Genomic DNA, 17,594 nt, shown 5'->3' with positions numbered 1-17,594 from the left:
CCCACGACTACACCGGCAAGTCAATCTACAAGCGCACCAACGACCGTCTCGACTCCCTCTTTTCCTCCTCCTCCTCTTCCCAATCATCAAACTCAATCTTCAACCCCCTTCCCGAACAAGCCCAGCGGACAAAGCAGCTAATCAAGGAGGAGAGGGAGCGGAGGAGGTTAGCTGAGGGTAAGCCGCCAACAGAGGCAAAAGAGGAGGAGGAGAAAAAGGGTGTCATCACCAAGATATGGATGGGGGGTGAAAAGGACGGGTGGCAAGAGAGAAGAATGGAAGAAGAAAAAAAAGCGCTGGAAGAAGGGAAGGGGTATGGGGATTTGATTATGGAGCAGATCTATGAGGTTTTTGGGTGGGGAGGAAAGAAGGACGATGAGAAAAAGGAGAAACCGGAGGAGAAGAAGAACGATTAAGTGGTATCATAGTAATCTGAGTCAGAACGAGGGGCTTGCAAGGGGATGATGACAGGGCTGTAAAACCATTGTATGAGTAGGAAGGGTTCTTGGCTTTTTGGCGGGATCTGCTCTTTGATTGGCGTTGAAAAGATCCTTGTATATATATATCACATTCAACATAATGACTCGAGACTACCACAAAATTTGTATTCATGTTTGGCACCTCTTTTCATTCTGCTTAAAGGGTGCTTGCTTTGTTGACACTAACAGCTAGAAACATGTCCCATAATACCATCGAGTATTAATCATAGCTGCTGATTCCCATTGTGCCTCGAAACGACTGCCGATTGTCTCACGGCAAATGATACCACATTCCAAACTCCCACTACCCTCTACTTCTTCTCCCCTCCAGCCGCCGCCGCAGCAGCAGCAGCCTCCCTCCTCAGCTTCCTCGCACTATTCTTAGCCTACTTCTTAGCCTCCTTCTCCGCCTTGGCCCTGGCCCTGTTGTTGGCGATCTTGCTCTTCGACATGGTGAAGGTTTCAAAGGCGAGGTTGCTGTTGATGGAAAGAGATTACAGCTGTTTTCTGATGACTAAAAGTTGAGGTGAAGGTCAAGGGTACGGCCGAAGAAAGTCTCGCGGCCAATTGGTTGTGTTTCTTGAAGGAAGGAGCTTTCTTTTCAGAGTCAATTGGAGGCAGGCGCATCCTGTCGCATCGCGGTTGCGAATACTCTAGAAACACATGTGGGTCCAAACCTTATCTTATCGGCATGCTTGGCATCCATCAACCTTGCTCAGAGCAAGGAACCACCAACCAAAGGCATCAGTTTCTTGGACTAGACAGAGCTTTATGACTAGAGAACTAATTCCTAGAGATGCCTAGCTCTCCGAAACACATGTTGGCTTGTTCATCACGGCCCTCATTTGTAAAAGGGTGCCAGGAGAAGTGTCCATCAAATGGCAACTGCGCCGTCGGCACCGATTAAGGTAATGAAGATGGGCCCCGAAAGCTTGGTTCTCCCTTCTCCTCATCAGGGTTCGGACTTTGTCCCGGGGTAATGGCAAGTGGGCTTGTCTTCGAGGCTTTGGGGGAGCACGAGGCTGGTGCTCCGAAATACGTCACCTCTGCGGCTGAAGAAGATCCTTTGGAGAGGTTCGCTGTCTCTTCGCAAGACAGTTCTTGATTCGAGTCCAGATTTTAGTTTGGATGAACGGGTCTTGGCAAGCCAGTCTGGATGACCAGGTAAGGCACGGGAATCTGTCTGAAAGGGGGATCAGCACAGTCGTTTGCCAGAACCCGGCAGTTTTCGTCATAAAAGCTTAGGATGAAACCCCACGGGGACACAGGTTGCCCTGGACCATCCGATCTTTGGGCGGCAAGATGCTGAGGTATGGCCATGTTTCCAAAAACAGAACGAGTCCCAATGATCGGATGTCAAGAGTCTGAGTATCAAGTGTGGCGGCCTCCAGTATCCCAAGCAGAAAAATACGAATAAATGGACTGGTGAACACGCGCAAAGGTTCAAGAAGCATTGAGCACAGCCGCCGTCTGCTCCACTGATCTCCGGACCCTACTGTCCCACTGCCGCGCCGGCTGGTTGGAGACCTTGGCGGGGGGAGACGTCAGCGTGTGTGGCCGCGTCGTTTAAAGCTTGAAGCTGAGCCCACTGATTTGATCACACAAGGTCTTCGTGACGGCGCCTGATCGCCTGATAAAACTGGAAACCTGGTTTACTTTCTTAAGGAACGATTTATTTTCTTCTTCTCCCTTCTTAGCATCTGCGCATTCCAGGTCCCATCTCTTCATCATTGATTCATTCCATGCGTACCACATGTCAATGACATGCACCATTGTCACCACGGCCATATCAACATTTAAACTTCACTCGACCTTCTCGGCAGCTGCAGCAGTGAGACGACCGGTTAGGCATTTTACCTAGGCCACTTGGATATCATCATCAAGGTGGAAGAAATCTAGAGGTGGGCACGCTAGAAAGTGGGAACATTTGGGGAACATATTGCGACGCAATTTCCCCTCTTGATCCCCAAACCCCAGACACTCGGAGATCCCTGCTCCCGCTGTGCCGAAACACAACAGAAGGGGATCCGCCTGTCAATCGCCAGATTCCCAATTCCTCCTCCTGTCAATCGAACATCCAAAACCACCAAAAAAAAATAACAAACCAACGAACAAACCGGGCCTGGGTTCGCTCGCTGTAACCACCCGTCGCTCATTTGTATTGTTCCTTTTGCAACAACAAAACCCCTCGTTTACACGAAACCACCTCCTCCCGATCATTACGAACCCTCTTTTGCGACCACCACCTGCAGGCTCTCCTGCCGCTGTTTATTACGCTCGGGAGCCAGCCCCCAAAAGAATTAGCCCGTCATGGCTTCCAACGAATACTACAGTCAGACGTCCCGAGCTGACAATCAGTACTACGGCGGCAACGACCAATACCGAACAGAATCCCCCTCTGCTTACTCGGCGCCCGCCCCGGCCTACAGCTCCCACCACAATCTCGTTGGACCTGGGAAGGACCGGCCGCCGGCGGCGCAAGGTGTGTCTCCTTCACCTTTCGAAACCGTCTTCGACGATCATGTCTATCCGGCAGCACCATCCTCTAGCCACCAAGCGCGCCGCCTAAGTCAGCAAGACACGAGCTACCGCCCCCTCTCGCGGGTGCCCTCTGATGAAATGCCTGCTTACAATCATGCCCCAGATGACATCCCGCTGCAGGACAACATGCAGAAGCACCCTTCGAGACAACACATCGAGATGCAGGATCACGTCTATGATACTTCGTCGTCGCAGCACCACCAGCCGCCGAACAAACCACCAAGCAAAGGGCGGGTGAGGTTGGGGGAGTTGGGCATGCTGGGGTCGGGAAAGAAGAAGATACCGTTTGTGGTGTATTTTTTTACTATTGTTCAAGTTGCAGTTTTTATCGGTGAATTGGTCAAGAATGGTATGCCGCCTTTTTTTAATCTCCCTCCCCCTTCTCATCAACATTGTTAACCTCCCCGCACCCCTCATCAGGCACCTCGACCGGCTCCCCAATCATGATAAAACCCCAATTCAACCCCATGATCGGTCCCTCCCCCTACATCCTCATCAACATGGGCGCCCGCTTCGTCCCCTGCATGCACAACGTCAAGGCCATCCAAGAAGCCGAAGGACCCGTCTCGTGGCCCTGCCCCTGGTCGACCACCAACGAGAACACATGCACCCTCTCGGAGCTCTGCGGCTTCGGCGGTGTCCAGCAGCCGGGCCAACCGCCGGAACCGAACCAATGGTTCAGATTCATCGTCCCCATCTTTTTGCACGCCGGTCTGATCCATATCGGCTTCAACATGCTGCTTCAACTCACACTCGGAAGGGACATGGAGAAACACATTGGCTCGATCCGGTTCTTTATAGTGTACATGTCGGCCGGCATCTTTGGTTTCGTCATGGGGGGTAACTTTGCCGCGACTGGCATCGCCAGCACGGGCGCATCAGGTTCATTATTCGGGATTATCGCACTCACCTTTTTGGACCTGTTGTACAGCTGGAAAGACAGGGTGAATCCCACAAAGGACCTGATGTACCTCTTTATCGACATCATCATCTCTTTTGTCCTGGGTCTCTTGCCCGGTCTGGACAACTTCAGTCACATTGGCGGGTTTTTGATGGGGTTGGCGCTGGGGATTTGTATCCTTCACTCGCCCAACTCGTTGAGGAGGAGGATTGGGGAGTCGGAGGTTCCCTATGCCAACAGTCAAGTTTCGTCTGGGTTTTTGAAGGAGGGGACGGTGCCACCGTTTTTTAAGAATCCCGTGGGCTTTTTCAAGGGGAGGAAGCCGCTTTGGTGGGGGTGGTGGTTGATTCGGGTGGGGGCGCTGATTTTGGTGCTGGTGGTGTTTGTGTTGTTGTTGAATAATTTTTATATTCATCACAAGGTTTGTGGGTGGTGTAAGTATTTGAGTTGTTTGGTAAGTCTTCCTCGGTTTTGGGGGGGGATGATGGGGAGAAGATGCTGACTGGAGATTATAGCCTGTGAATAACTGGTGCGAGTTGGGGAATTTGACTATTACGAGGGATCAGGAGACTGCTCAGCAGCAGCAGGCGGCGAAGAGGGCGGTGGAGGCTTTGATGGGGATGTCGAGACGGGTTTTGAGGGGTTGAATAGACGAGAAGAAGAAGGGGTGGTTTTTTGTTGTTGGCCCTTGGTATTGGGTGTCAGAGGCATAAAAATATGCATAGCATTGGCGTTTGGGATTTTTGTTTTCACAGCTGGGTTTGGTCAGTAATCGGTTAGGGATTATCATTACCTGCCTGTTAGAAGTGGGCACTGAGTTTACTTTTGTGCAGAGACAGAAAAAAACTAGCATTGTCAACAAGAAAGAAAAGTATTGATGTATTCATAACCCCCCTCCCCCCCCCCCCTCTTTTTCTACCTGAACTTGTTTCTTGTGCGGTCTAGTAAGAACACTCCCTCTAGAGATCATCCTCCTCCTCCAAACCAGACTCATACGACCCAGCGCTCATATCCTCATCTTCATCCTCCTCTTCCTCATCCTCACCATCCTCCTCATCAGCCTTGAGACCATAGTCATCATAAAAGTGAGCAAGCGTCTGAACCTGGGTCTTGTAACCCCTCTCACCCAGCGTCTTGACGATATTCTACAACATTTTCATCAGCAATCATATCCCATTGGTAGGTAGACAGGGGCAAGGGGAAAACTCACCTCCTCCATGATCGGCGCACAAGTAACAACAACATTGCTCCTTCCCGGCTCAAAAACCGGCAAGATCACCTCCCTCATCACCTCCCTAATCTCCTCCTCCGTCACCTCCCTCACCCTAGCCAGAATCTTCTTGTTCCACCCCTGCTCCAACCCGCGAACGACAGAAATCATGTAATTCTGCTGCGCCGCCGCCGTCATAGTAGACTGCTCGTCCGCCACGCCAAACACAATCGAGCTGACCGCACCCTCGATCAAGTGCCTATCCAGCGGCTCCTCGCCCGAGGCCAACTTCGCAACCGTCGCGCGGGAGGCTTCAATGGCCTTGGAGGCGTCGGGGGAGCGGTAAACCTTGAACTGGAGGTATCCACCGTCTATCTCCCTCGAAAATGAAACCCCGTAGGCAAGACCGTTGCCTCGGACGGCGTTCCAGAGCGGGCCCTCGACCGCTTCGAGGTAGGCTTGGGCGACGAGGAAGGCCGGGAGGAGGGGGGAGGAGTAGGAAGACAGGCCGGTGGCGGTGGAGACGGAGTAAGAGCTGTCGAGGGTTGTCATGGGGATGATGACTGATCCTACCGAACCAGGGGATTGCCCTTCTTCGTTGAGCATTGCCGAGAGTTTGACGATGGGGAGGACGTCCTTGGTTGGGTTGAGGTCGGGGTGGGAGGTGAGTGCGTCCCAGGCTGCGACTGGGTTGGAGAGTTTGGCCACGTCGGCGGTGACTAGCACGCGGAGGTTTTGGAACGAAAAGAGAGACTTGCGGAGTTCCTCGAACCACCCGAGGACGGTCTCGGGCTCTTTCTCGAGAAGCTTCTTGAGGCGACGGAGGTAGACCGCCTTGACGAGGGTGCGCTTCGCAGACAGGTAAGCCTCGGGACGGAAGTGGATGGCCATGTCGACTTCCTGAGCCATGGTCCGGCCATCGCGCTTGAGCTCGGGGATGTCGGCAAGGGCTTTCACGATGGCAGCCTTGATGCGGACAGGGTCAAAGACAATGTCGAACATGAGCGTGCGCAGCCAGTCGATGATGGTGGTGTACTTTTCCGGGTCTACCTGGAACTGGATAGCCAGACCCTCGTAATCGCTTAGTCTGCTGGCCGAGCTGATGTGGTAGCTGATTGTGTCCTTTTCAAGCTGCTTGACGACTTCCTCGAATTCGAGACGCTTGCCATCCCGGATGACGGGGGAGTTGAAGAAGTTGTCGGTGAAGAGGGAAAGAAGAGGCTTGTACTTGACTGCTGTCTCAGAGAGGCCGACATGAAGCGTCAAGTGCACAAAGTTGGACGGAACATCCTCAAACTGCACAAAAAGGGGCTTTCCTTGAGGAGCTGCATCGATGATCTTCTGCGCCTTGTTGTCCGAAGCACCAAGGGCACGAGCCTTTCCTGATCTCGCGGTCAAAGACTCAATAAAGTGAATTGACTCGGTGCCAGGAACTGGCCACTGATCCAACACCTCAGGAGGAATTGGCTTCTCGTTGTTCTGCTTGGCAGTCTCGAGCTTGTTCTTGAGAGCCTCGAGACCCTCCTTTCCGAGCTCCTCCTTCCTCTTGGCGATGCGCTCCTCTTCGCCAGCCTTGAGCTTCTTGGCCAGCTCATGCGATGGCTTTCCGAGAATAGAGACGTGATGGGCGTCAGAGATCCACTTCTTCAAAAAGGCACGCCACTGCTCATCAGTCCACTTCTCGAGCACATCATACTCCTTCAGGGTCTCCAGGTCTCTCAGGGTAGAGCCGTCCCGCTTGCCAAACAAATAATCCGTAATAATGTTGCTGGCATAGAACTGCTCGGAGGATTCCGCCTGGAGCTTCACTTGGCGCTTCTCACGCTGGAGGCATTCGTTGATATAGTTCATATCAAGAGGCTTCGAGGCGACTTCCTTAAGAAGGTCAACCAGGCGCTGCTCGACAAAGGCAAGCTTCTCAGTGGCAACACCAGTTGGCTGGAACCAGATGACGGAGTTTGGTCTCGAGTCCCACCAGTACGAAACCGAACTAGCCAGTTGCTCTCTCTCCACGATGGTGTTTTCGATGATGGAGACCGACGAGCCGCAGAGGTAGGTCATCAAGATGTTAACCGCTGTGCCCTCGATCTGGTCAATGCAGCTGGGTCCGAAGAAAGCCACAAGGATTTCGCCGGTGGACTCGTCTTCCTCGGGAAACTCGACCGTCTGGACAATGGTCTTTTCGAGAGGAGGTGGTTGGGGAGAGTCAACGAATGGGCGCTTGAAGCTGGGGTTTGGTGGTGGGATATCATCTTTGATGCTCTCCTCAAACGTGTCCAAGATCTTCAGTAGGTCCTCGTGGTCAGCCTCACCAGTGATGATGACAGCCAGATTCTGGGGCTGGTACATGGCCTTGTGGAATTCACGAATTCTGTTGGGAGTCAAGACCCGAAGCGCCTCCATCATACCGCCAGTCTCGTATCTGAAACCAATATTTTCAGGATACAGCAACCGGCGAGCCTGAAGATCCATCAGCTCAGAGCTGCTGTACTGAAGAGCTTGCATCTCAGAGTACACGACACCGGCATCGTTGCCCTCGCCGTCAATGTGATGAACCTCGGTCACACAGGCATCATCCGTGATGTTAGGGAGAATGACATGCTCGAGGTAGACAGGGAGGATCTGAGCAAAGCCATCCCACCCGGCAGTTTCAAGGGTGTAAGCGGTGTGGTCGACGGCAGTCCAGGCATTGGTGTTGGAGTAGGCTCTGCCGGCCAGCTTGTCGAGCAGGCCCTTGTACTTGTAGCTCTTGGAGCCCATAAAGACCAAATGTTCCAATGTGTGAGGCGCACCAGAGTCGTCAAAGATCTCGGTGGCTAGTGTGAAGTAGCCGTTGACCTTGGGGCCCTTGCGGTCGGCCACAATAACCTGCATGCCACTTCGCTCAGAGACGTACTGGGTGATGCCAGTTGGGGCATAGTCGGACTGAAAGCTTTGGACCTTGCGGAACCGTGGTTTTTGAGCCTCGGTCGACATATTGGCTGTGTTGATGATGGTTATGGAAGTTGGTATGGAGCTAGCATCATGTCAGCGAGAGCCCCAGTCGTAAAAAGAGGATGTGAAAAGTCCAAATGAATGTAGGAAATAGGGACACGGTGATCTTCAAGACTAGGGCACAATATGGGAAGGCCAACGGGTATATCGTCTTCGCAAAGTAGGTAGTGTGTTAGACCGGAGCATACTCATGGTCATAGCAAATCGTCGCTTCTGATAGGCCCGCGGTGATATGAAGAGCTCCTAGTCCATAGGAGAGCCACCCAAATAGCCGATACCAGGCTGGCATCTTGATACTGGTGGTGTGGCCAGCCTAGAAAGAAGCAAGGGGACAGCTGAGAAACCAAGAGGGCAAGAGGAATGCGCAAGGTAACGCTACCAGCTGCTGATATGGATAGCTATCACACATGTCCAAGAAGACGGCACCAGTCAAAGAAAAGACAAGACGATATTGGTGGCTGGGTGAGGAGGGGGGCGTTGAGCTACTGCGCTCGAGTCTGACATACATACCGGTGTATAAGGCGTCTGCTGCCTAGCCACCTCGTCAAGGGGAGAAGGCCAATGATGGTCGACAGAGGGTGTGCCTACCCCAGGTTTCCAGCTGATGTTCAGCCTGGAAGCGACGGGCAAAGAAATGAAAAGATACCGAGATAAAATAGATACCCCTCTCTTCCTGCAAGGCTGCTTGCTACTGCTGCTGCTGTTGTTCCGATGGGTTTGTAGAACACAGGAGCTATGGGCAGTCAGCACTGTTTGGGCTGTTAGTTGTTGCTAGTTTTTTGGCGGGGTAGCTGCTGGGTGGGTTTTCTGGTGTGTTTGGGGTTGACGAATCAAAATGGTGGCTTGTTCATCAGGGTTCTTGAACCCAAGGGTTGGGTCCTGGTTCAATTTATATGGAAAGTGAGATCTTGGACCTGCCCAAAGAGGTGTTCCTACTAAATACAATCAGTGTCCCAGCGGTCTCTCTGACAGATCTGAAGTTCGAAATGCCCCGCCGTTTGGATGGCGGGACAGCCCGGCAGGCCCACTAAACTTCAGACGGTCTGGCCATCCATTGGGCAGGAGCTTTTGTACAGAATATGCAGTGTTCTGCTGATGTTGGATAGTCCCCGCGCTTTAGATATTGGGCATTCTACCTGTGTAAGCACTCAATTTCTGCGCGGGGGCGAGAGACTGACATGATGTATACCAGAAAGAGACTCATATTTTTACCGTCGGGCCAGAAGCGGTCGACATTGGTCTCCACCACTCTTATCGATATGATATCGAGACGTTGAATCTTGGCACCGAGGCTGAGAGACCAGTAACGGTTGCCCCACAACGTGCCTCGGCACTTGCAGCTTCCAAGACCAGGACAACGACCTCGACCAGAATCAAGACTTGCATGTTGCCTCGATTGATTGGACTTTATATACCCGATTGCCTGTTCCTTGTTCCACCATGGACTTTCCATAGAAAATAGAAATCGAAATACGGGTTTCTCTTTGAAAACCCATTCCGAGCTTGAACTCCACCAATCTAAAATCAACCAGGTTCCATCCCGCTGTCTTGGCTTCTCCTGGTCCCTTTTTTATATCTGTGAACTCCCAGGACTTCACACCTTTTCATATCCACCCATCTTTGCCCTTCCCGCTCACTCACCCCTCAAGTCCAGTCTCTCCGACACACTGTCCCTCCTCCGCACAGCCCTATCTCGTCGCGGACGGCACCTCGCAGCTATGGACTGGTTCGGCCGCGCCAAAATCGACTTTGCCCACGCGGCCACCCCCCTGCCCTTAACCAGGAAAGATGGCTCTCAAACCGACCTCCTCAAGGTCGTCGAGGCCGCCGTGCCAAAATGTCAGATGAACCCCCTTCTTTTCAACGGCCATTTCCAAACCATGTACACAGCCGTCAAGGAGCACGGCCCGCAAATCTACTACAAGAGAAAGATCTTTGACGCCGACCACAAGACCTACGCCGGCACTTTTGCTGTCGACTTTGTTGTTCCTCAACACAAGGACTTTGACGAGGAGCTCCCGCCGAGAACGGCGTTTTACTCGGAGGAAGAGTTTGCTGGTATTGGGTCTGATGACAGCAAGCCTATGCTGATAGCGCTGCATGGGCTTTCGGGGGGGTCTCATGAGATTTATCTCCGACATGCTATTGCTCCCTTGGTGATGGATGGGGGCGAGTGGGAGGTTTGTGTGGTTAATGCGAGAGGTTGCGCGAACAGCAAGGTGACGACGGGGGTGTTGTTCAATGCGAGGGCGACGTGGGATGTGAGGCAGTTTGTTAAGTGGGCGAGGAAGATGTTTCCCAACAGACCTCTGTTTGGGGTGGGTTTCTCGCTTGGTGCCAATATCATGACCAATTACGTTGGCGAGGAGGGTGCAAACTGCCCATTGAAGGCGGCCATTGCCGTGAGCAACCCTTTCGACTTGGAGGTGTCAAACAAGGGGCTTCAGAGGACATGGTTGGGGAAGGAGGTCTACTCCAAGATCATGGGCAGTAAGTTATTCCTAACCCTTTTCTTCCACACGCAGTGCCTAACACTACTCCAGACAACCTCAAAAAACTCTTTGAACAACACAAGGAGCAAATCCTCAAATACACCAACGTCGACTACGACCGCGTCCAAAACGTCACCTACCTCCACGAGTTTGACCGCGCAGTCCAGACCGTCACATGGGGTTACCCTACCGAAAACGCCTACTACCGTGACGCTTCCTCCTGCGACGCCATCCTCGCCATCCGCATCCCCTTCCTGGCCATCTCCGCCCTTGATGACCCAATTGCCGTCAAGGAAGCCATTCCCTACCAGGAGTTCGCCGTGAACCCTTACACAGTTCTCTGCACGACGTCTCTTGGCGGGCATCTGTCTTGGTTCGAAATTGGTGGCGGGAGGTGGCATCCCAAGCCAATCTGCAATTTCCTGAACGCGATGGCGACGGATATCAACTTGGAGGCCGTGAGCAGAGAGGAGAAGATGGTTGGGGATGGAAAGTACCAGTTTAATACCGACTTTAACCCGGTGAGGAGGAAGTTGAATGTACTCGAGTAGAAGCAGTTGTAGCAAGCTGGTGGTAAAGGATTTGTAGTGATACTGTAGGATACACATAGATAGAGGGCATACGGAGGGTATAGACTTTTCTTGATTTAATTGTACATAATCCACTCAAAATTCAGGAATAGAAGGATTCAAATGTACGGGGAACTTGATCAGAAATTTACACGCTTTGATATTGACTTGAAAAACGACACAGCCGAAACATATCCCTATCATCTACAACTTGGACCCTTTATTTCCGGCAAGATACTGCCCCCCCAACCTCAACATCTGCACCGCCTCCTCCACCATCTCCTCGACAATCTCCCTGGCCGGCTGCACCTTTTGGATCGCGCCCGCAACCTGGCCCATGAGATGAGGCACATCAATCTCATTCCCGTTATCAAGATCATACTCAATCGGCACCACCCCCTTCCCGGTCAACTCCCTAATCATATCCGGCTTCGCATGCCACCCCCTAACCCAATCATTCGTCTTCATCCTCAACGGCCGTCCACTCAACACCAAAGTTCTCTCCGTCTCGTCAAAGCCGCACTCGACAACAGCCTGCTTATGCTGCTCCGAACACCCCGCCTCAACCGAAGCAACAAACCGCGTCCCGACCCAAACCCCAACAGCACCCTGCATCAAAGCAGCAGCCAGCCCCCTCCCGTTATGAATCCCTCCCGCAGCAACAACCATAGCACTCTGCCCGTCGAGCATCTGGGGTTTGTATTTCCTCGCAACATCAACCACCGCAGGAATAAGCACCGTCCCACTGATATCCCCCGTGTGCCCACCCCCCTCCCCCCCCTGAGGGCAGACCATATCAACCCCAAGATCCAACGCTTTCACCGCGTGCTTGGGGTGACCAACCATGTTCATGATTAGAATCCCTGCGTTGTGCAACCGTTCAATTACATGCTTCGGCGGGACCCCCACCGCGCAGACAAACAGTTTTGCTCCGGACTCAATCGTGATATCAATCAGCTCGTCGAGTTTACCGTTGGTGTAATCGTGGTTTGTCTTTCTCGCGTTGCCCCCGACTTGTGGGAGGGCAAGGTCGATACCGAAGGGGAGGGAGGGGTGAGCAAGCAGGGACTTGAGCTCTGTGACGATGCCGCGGAGCTGGTCGGGGGTGTACATGAAGCCGCCGATAACCCCTAAACCGCCGGCGTTGGAGACCGCGGCGGCGAGCGGGGCGGAGGAGGTGCGGGCCATGCCGGCGAGGAGGATGGGGTGTTTGATTCCCAGGAGGGTTGTGAGCGGGGTGGTGATGGGGCCGGAGGAGGCCATCTTGTAGGAATAGTGAGAAAAGTGGGTGAGTTGGTGTAAGTGTAGATGAGCCCGCTCGAAGATGTGTTAGATGTAAAAACCGACAAATGTTGAAAACAAGTGGGATATATCTCCCAAGGCAAAAGGAAAAACAGGAAAAGAAAAAGAGAAAGATCTACCCCAAATATATTCTTTCTACAAACCCAGCCAGATCGATCTCCCCCTGCCGCAATACCCCGTCATCAACGAACTCCCTCCCCAAAACGGTCTAGAAAAGGGCGGGAAACCCACCCTACCCCGGACCCACAGCGCCGCCAAGGACCCAAAACCTGGGGGGGAGATGCGGGGAAGCATCCTCGACGCCTCAAAGAAGGGCATGTTGCCGAGGCATCTCCAACTGTAGGGCAATTGTGAGCTTCCGGCTGAAACGTCAGATCCATCTCTTGGGGACGGAGTTGAAGAAGTAGGGATCTGAAACCCGTCCGATTTGCCTTTGATGGGTGAGTTGGTTCATTCTGGCTTCATAATAATCAATAGTAATGATAAAAACACTAGAAATCTATCATGAATCCCTACCGAAGTTGACCTTTTCGCTACCAAGTAATCCCATAAAGACGTTGTACAAACATTGAATTCATCGTTATCGTCTCATTTGTCATGACCCTCCCTCCCCCATTCATCTCTGTAATAATGCTATGCTAATAATCATGTCCGATCACCCAAAATGAGGCAGCTTCGCGGGCACAAACCGAACCGCCGGATCCACCTCTGACATCTTCTTGGGTTCTGTAGGTAATTCCAGCTCTTGTTGTTGCTGGTGTTTTTGTGGTTCTTCCACTGGTATCTTTGCCTCTAATTCAGGTTGGGTTTCTTCGTCAGGGTCAGAGTTTGGTAAGCTCTGGTTGATGTTGCATGGTGACTGGTCTTCAGACTCAACCTGATAGTCATCCACACTCAGACCCCTCTTCACCGCCAACTGGCTTGCTGCCCTCCTCCTCCTCTCAATCTCTTCATCCTCCTCCTTCTTGGCACGCTCTTCCTCTTGTTGCAGTTCCTGCATAGACAACGGCACAGCATCCCCATCCTCATACGTCGGAAAAGGCGACGCTGAGTCTGGCGTGTACGCTGAATCAAGCGTGGTCCTCGACACCGTCCTCGACAGCCCCTTCTTACTATCCCTATCAGCAGGTCGTTTCCCCTTGCTGCTCCGTGTCCTATTACTACTCCGATCATCAACCCCAACCCTATTCAGCGCAACCGTAAACTCATTCTCATCCAACGGCACCGCATCCTCATCCCCCTCCCCATCACTCGGAAATAAATCCCCTCTTGACCTATACGAACTGCTCGTGTCCCCCGACTCCGTCGTATTGCTCCTCGTCCTAGTACTCGACTCCTCCCCTCCCCGTTTCCTCTGCCTCTTCCCATCATGCTCCTCTTCCTGCGCCCCCAGCAAAGGCCTATGCTCATCCCCCGCACCCCCCCTCCCAAAAGTCCCACCACCAGGGTGCTCCCTCAAATTCGCCGCCGAAGGCTTATACCTCAAACTCCCCACAATCTTAAACGGCAGCCTCCCCAAGAACCCCAGCGGCGCCGTCCTAGGAATCACATTCGGATCCTCCTCCTCCACCAACCCCGTCCCCTTCCTCCTTATCCGACTAGTCCCATAACTCATCCCCCGTTTCCTCCTTGGCTGCTGATCAACCTCCTCCCCCTGCCCCCCCCTCACCGCACCCGTCCCAGCCAACAACCTATCCCAATCCTCACTATTCACCCCCCACCTCCCCCAACCACCGCCACCACCACTCCCCCCACCATTCTCACGGTGGTCGGGACCGTCTTCAACATCACCATAGTAATCATCCCAATCGTCATAAAAGTCAAACGTGTATTCCGCCCTCGTCCTCCTCGCGCCACGGTCTCGCTCCCGTGCGCGTCTCGCGCGGTCCTCCCGGTCGCCAAGACAGACAGAGGTGCACGAGTCCAAAGCCTGGCCGATGGAGCCAAGGCAGGGGGTGATGTACGTGTGTCCAAACGTCCAAATGTTGGCCGCTGCCGTCTCGGTGACGGCCTCGGTCGTGTGCGAGATTTGGTTCCAGCGCTGGCGCATGCGGGGGTCCTGAATGAAGGCCATTTTGGGCTCGCTTTGTGTAAAATCGGGGGAACCAGGATAGTGGCCGGGTAGAAGCTTCGGTTTGAGTGTGTGTGTATGTGTGTGTGTGTTGGTTTTATTCGAAAGTTATTTATTCCCTTTCCTATCCAACCCGGACGATGATGATATCCCTCTCGCAACTCTGTCCTTTCTCTCTCCAACATAAACCACACCTCCTGGCGCGCAGCAGCGAATGATTCAAGAAAACCGTCGCCGCAGCCTAGTGGCGCAAACAATCTTTTGTTGTATCGGCATCGATGGATCGAAAGCAATCGGAGGAATCATAGATGGTAATAAGGAAGAACAAAAACAGCCCCGTCGTCAAAAATCCAGGAACGGAGTTTGTGTCGTCGCAAGGCGCGCGCAAACAAAGGGTTCGGTTCGTTCCAAGCCAGGGTTGGGGAGGCGGCAGAATAGGGTAAGGTCTATCTCAGGTTACGGTAGGTACAGTACACGCTGGCCCGAATTACTAATTGGCGCGGTCGTCGAGGAATGAAGATCCAGGATCGCAAAAGGTGAACATTGAAGAGAAGGAAAGAAAGAAAGAAAGAAAGGGAACCACTGTTTCAGAATGGCAGCTTCAACAGCAAAACGATAGAGCGCATGTAGGCAGGCCAGCAGGAAAGTCGGCGGCAGGCTCTGGCTCTCTCTCCCATATGGGGGCCACAACAGCTAAGTGTGGACAGAGTCTCGGCACAATGCAGTGTCTCGCAGCAAGAAGTGGAACCGGATTGAAGCAAGTGATGCTTTGGTGGGGTAGATCTACTCTATATATGCATAAAGCTCGGGCAATGGTAGTAATGCGAGATGTTTAGAACGATATGGCGTCGAATTGGTGCATAACTCTCAAGTCTTGCTCATGATGATATCATCAAACTCAAAAGACCCAAACAAACTATTTGACTCGACCCGGCCAGGACCGATTTCAAATGGCAGTACAAACATACTGACACAGCATATGGACCAATTCATCACTGTACAAAAGTTACTGCCCACCAACGTCAGTCAGCAAGTAGAGAGGGGAGAATCGCACTTTTGTTCCGCTGAAAGATGCATATAATTCACTGCCACACTATCCGACATACTCCCTAGCGATGACCGTTAGTGGTAGTGGTGGCCGCGGGGGCAGGGGGAGGTCTTTCGGGGCCATAAGGCTGAGGCTGCTGCTGCTGCTGCTGCTGCGACTCGTCCTCGGTCTCATCATCGTACTCGTCCCCATCATCGCTGACCTCCTCATCTTCCTCACCCTCGTCGTACTCATCCTCATACTCGCTCTCGTCACCCTCGAGGTCGCCTTCCGCGTACCCATTCTCAACAGGGTTGGTGAGACCCTGGGGAATGCCACGGCCCTGCTGCTGCATCTGCCGGATAATGCCATTCAGCTTGTCCACCTTCTTCTTCAAATCCTCAACCTCGCTAAGGTTCTTGGTACGTTCCTCGGCCATCTTGAAGATGTTGCTGTTGACCTGGTCATGCTTCCGCTTCAGAGTCTCGTTCTCACGCTCCAGCCTCTTGGTCTTCTTGGACATGTCCTCCATTTCCTTGCGGAAAGTCATAAACAACTCATTGCTGTTGTTCAGAGTATCCTCGACCTGTGCGACCATGTTACTCCAACACGCCCTGGGTGGCCGGCGAGAAGGGACAACATACCTGCTTGAACTTCTCCACATACACGTTAAGCTGGTGTCTCAGTTCCGATTCGGTCTGGGAAAATGTCTGCACCTGCGCATTAAGCTGGCGTGACCGGGTGAGCTCAGCCTCGTAGTTCTTCTTCTCGCGCTCAAACCTGGCGAGGTTATACTGGACCTCGAGTTCCTTGGTGCGCATCTGGGAATGAAAGTGCAACTCGCGGAGCTCGTATTGGTCGATCATGGACTTGAAGCGATCTCGGAAACTACGCTTGTAAGCAACGATGAGCTCAAAAACCACGAGCAAAGGTTCGCACATACAACTTTTCCGTATTCATGTCGACCACTTGTTTGCGCGGATTGTCCTTCTCCTCCTGCTGGTCATCCATCCTGCGGAGCAACCCAGAATACCTTTCGTCCCATGTCTGTTGGCTGCGGATTTGGGTATCGCTGAGTGTTTTATTCTCATTCTGCAGACAAGTCAGCACAAAGTGCCCTCAGTCCTGCCAGACCGAAACAGCCGTATACAAACCTTAAGCTTGTTGTTCTCTTTTTGAAGTTCCCGGCAGAGTTTCTCTAGCTTCTCCTTCAGGGACGTGGTCTTGTTTAACTCGGTACGGGTGTTGTCCTTATCCTTCTGGAGCTGGTCGCCGCGCTTCTTGTTCTTGATGCTTTCTCGCTCGTGGCGTTTCATCTCAGCCAGAAGATCCGAACATCGCTTCGTCAGATGATCAATCTTTTGCAAGTCGTTCATCCGAGAGGTCTGGGTGTGTAACTCCCTGTTGGCCTTCTTGACTTCCCGTTCTGCGTACGATCTCTGTCAGCCCATATTCCAGTCATAACTGGCTTGTGTTTCGTGGTCCCGTAGTCCTGGGTGTGAGGTTTGTGCAAAGAGGAACCCCAAAAAATGCCTTTTTCCCCGACAACGTGGCGACCAGCGAAACCTCCCCATCAGACACACAGAAAACAGGGTGAACACCCACCAATCTCGGCCTCCTGATCCTTTTCTCCTGCGGCGTCGAGTTCGAGCTGGGAAATGCGCTGGGCGATGAGCTTCGAGGCCTCGGTCGGCTCCGGCTTCTTCTGCTTCCCCTTCTTCCCCGTCATGGCAGCGGCCGAAGGCGGGGCGGGGGCGGGCCGGTTCTCGTGCGTGTGGGCAGCATGGCCATTCGCGACGGGGACGGTATCGGCAGGCGGCGGTTGACTCGGAACTCCGTTGGCTGCCGGTGTAGCTGGTCGGGGAGCCGTCGCGGCAGGTGAGGCCACGAGGGGGCTGGCGTTCGACATGATGCTCACAGATCTCAGAGTGCGTTAGGGTTGGCTGGGCAGGCAGAACGATGCGATGCGGGGCTACGGCAATCCCAAGCCAGCAAACTTGTGGCTGTT

The 17,594-nt window shown here is 53.0% G+C and overlaps 6 protein-coding genes across 6 annotated transcripts; 2 read left to right on the top strand and 4 right to left on the bottom strand.

Moving 5' to 3' along the window:
• Positions 1–2,789: 2,789 nt before the first annotated feature.
• On the top strand, positions 2,790–4,568 carry PODANS_2_2730 (uncharacterized protein; the record flags this gene model as incomplete). Its single annotated transcript, XM_001910982.1, has 4 exons — positions 2,790–3,048; positions 3,124–3,369; positions 3,441–4,375; positions 4,437–4,568. The coding sequence occupies 4 exons, from the start codon at positions 2,790–2,792 to the stop codon at positions 4,566–4,568; spliced, it is 1,572 nt and encodes a 523-aa protein (XP_001911017.1).
• A 312-nt stretch (positions 4,569–4,880) lies between these two features.
• On the bottom strand, positions 4,881–8,107 carry PODANS_2_2710 (uncharacterized protein; the record flags this gene model as incomplete). Its single annotated transcript, XM_001910981.1, has 2 exons — positions 4,881–5,066; positions 5,132–8,107. 2 exons carry the CDS (start codon positions 8,105–8,107, stop codon positions 4,881–4,883), a joined length of 3,162 nt encoding a protein of 1,053 aa, XP_001911016.1.
• Positions 8,108–9,843: 1,736 nt separating this feature from the next.
• PODANS_2_2700 (uncharacterized protein) lies at positions 9,844–11,168 on the top strand (the record flags this gene model as incomplete). Its single annotated transcript, XM_001910980.1, has 2 exons — positions 9,844–10,615; positions 10,669–11,168. The coding sequence occupies 2 exons, from the start codon at positions 9,844–9,846 to the stop codon at positions 11,166–11,168; spliced, it is 1,272 nt and encodes a 423-aa protein (XP_001911015.1).
• Positions 11,169–11,390: 222 nt separating this feature from the next.
• Positions 11,391–12,449, bottom strand: PODANS_2_2690 (uncharacterized protein; the record flags this gene model as incomplete). Its single annotated transcript, XM_001910979.1, has 1 exon — positions 11,391–12,449. One exon carries the CDS (start codon positions 12,447–12,449, stop codon positions 11,391–11,393), a length of 1,059 nt encoding a protein of 352 aa, XP_001911014.1.
• A 694-nt stretch (positions 12,450–13,143) lies between these two features.
• On the bottom strand, positions 13,144–14,562 carry PODANS_2_2680 (uncharacterized protein; the record flags this gene model as incomplete). Its single annotated transcript, XM_001910978.1, has 1 exon — positions 13,144–14,562. The coding sequence occupies one exon, from the start codon at positions 14,560–14,562 to the stop codon at positions 13,144–13,146; it is 1,419 nt and encodes a 472-aa protein (XP_001911013.1).
• A 1,106-nt stretch (positions 14,563–15,668) lies between these two features.
• On the bottom strand, positions 15,669–17,495 carry PODANS_2_2670 (uncharacterized protein; the record flags this gene model as incomplete). Its single annotated transcript, XM_001910977.1, has 5 exons — positions 15,669–16,172; positions 16,231–16,474; positions 16,530–16,678; positions 16,741–17,012; positions 17,192–17,495. The coding sequence occupies 5 exons, from the start codon at positions 17,493–17,495 to the stop codon at positions 15,669–15,671; spliced, it is 1,473 nt and encodes a 490-aa protein (XP_001911012.1).
• Between the last annotated feature and the right edge of the window lie 99 nt (positions 17,496–17,594).

The sequence above is a fragment of the Podospora anserina genome, chromosome 2, assembly GCF_000226545.1.
Source record: "Podospora anserina S mat+ genomic DNA chromosome 2, supercontig 2".
Lineage (NCBI taxonomy): Eukaryota > Fungi > Ascomycota > Sordariomycetes > Sordariales > Podosporaceae > Podospora > Podospora anserina.
The sequence above is the reverse complement of the archived record's forward strand: the minus strand, read 5'-3'. Positions and strand labels throughout refer to the sequence as shown.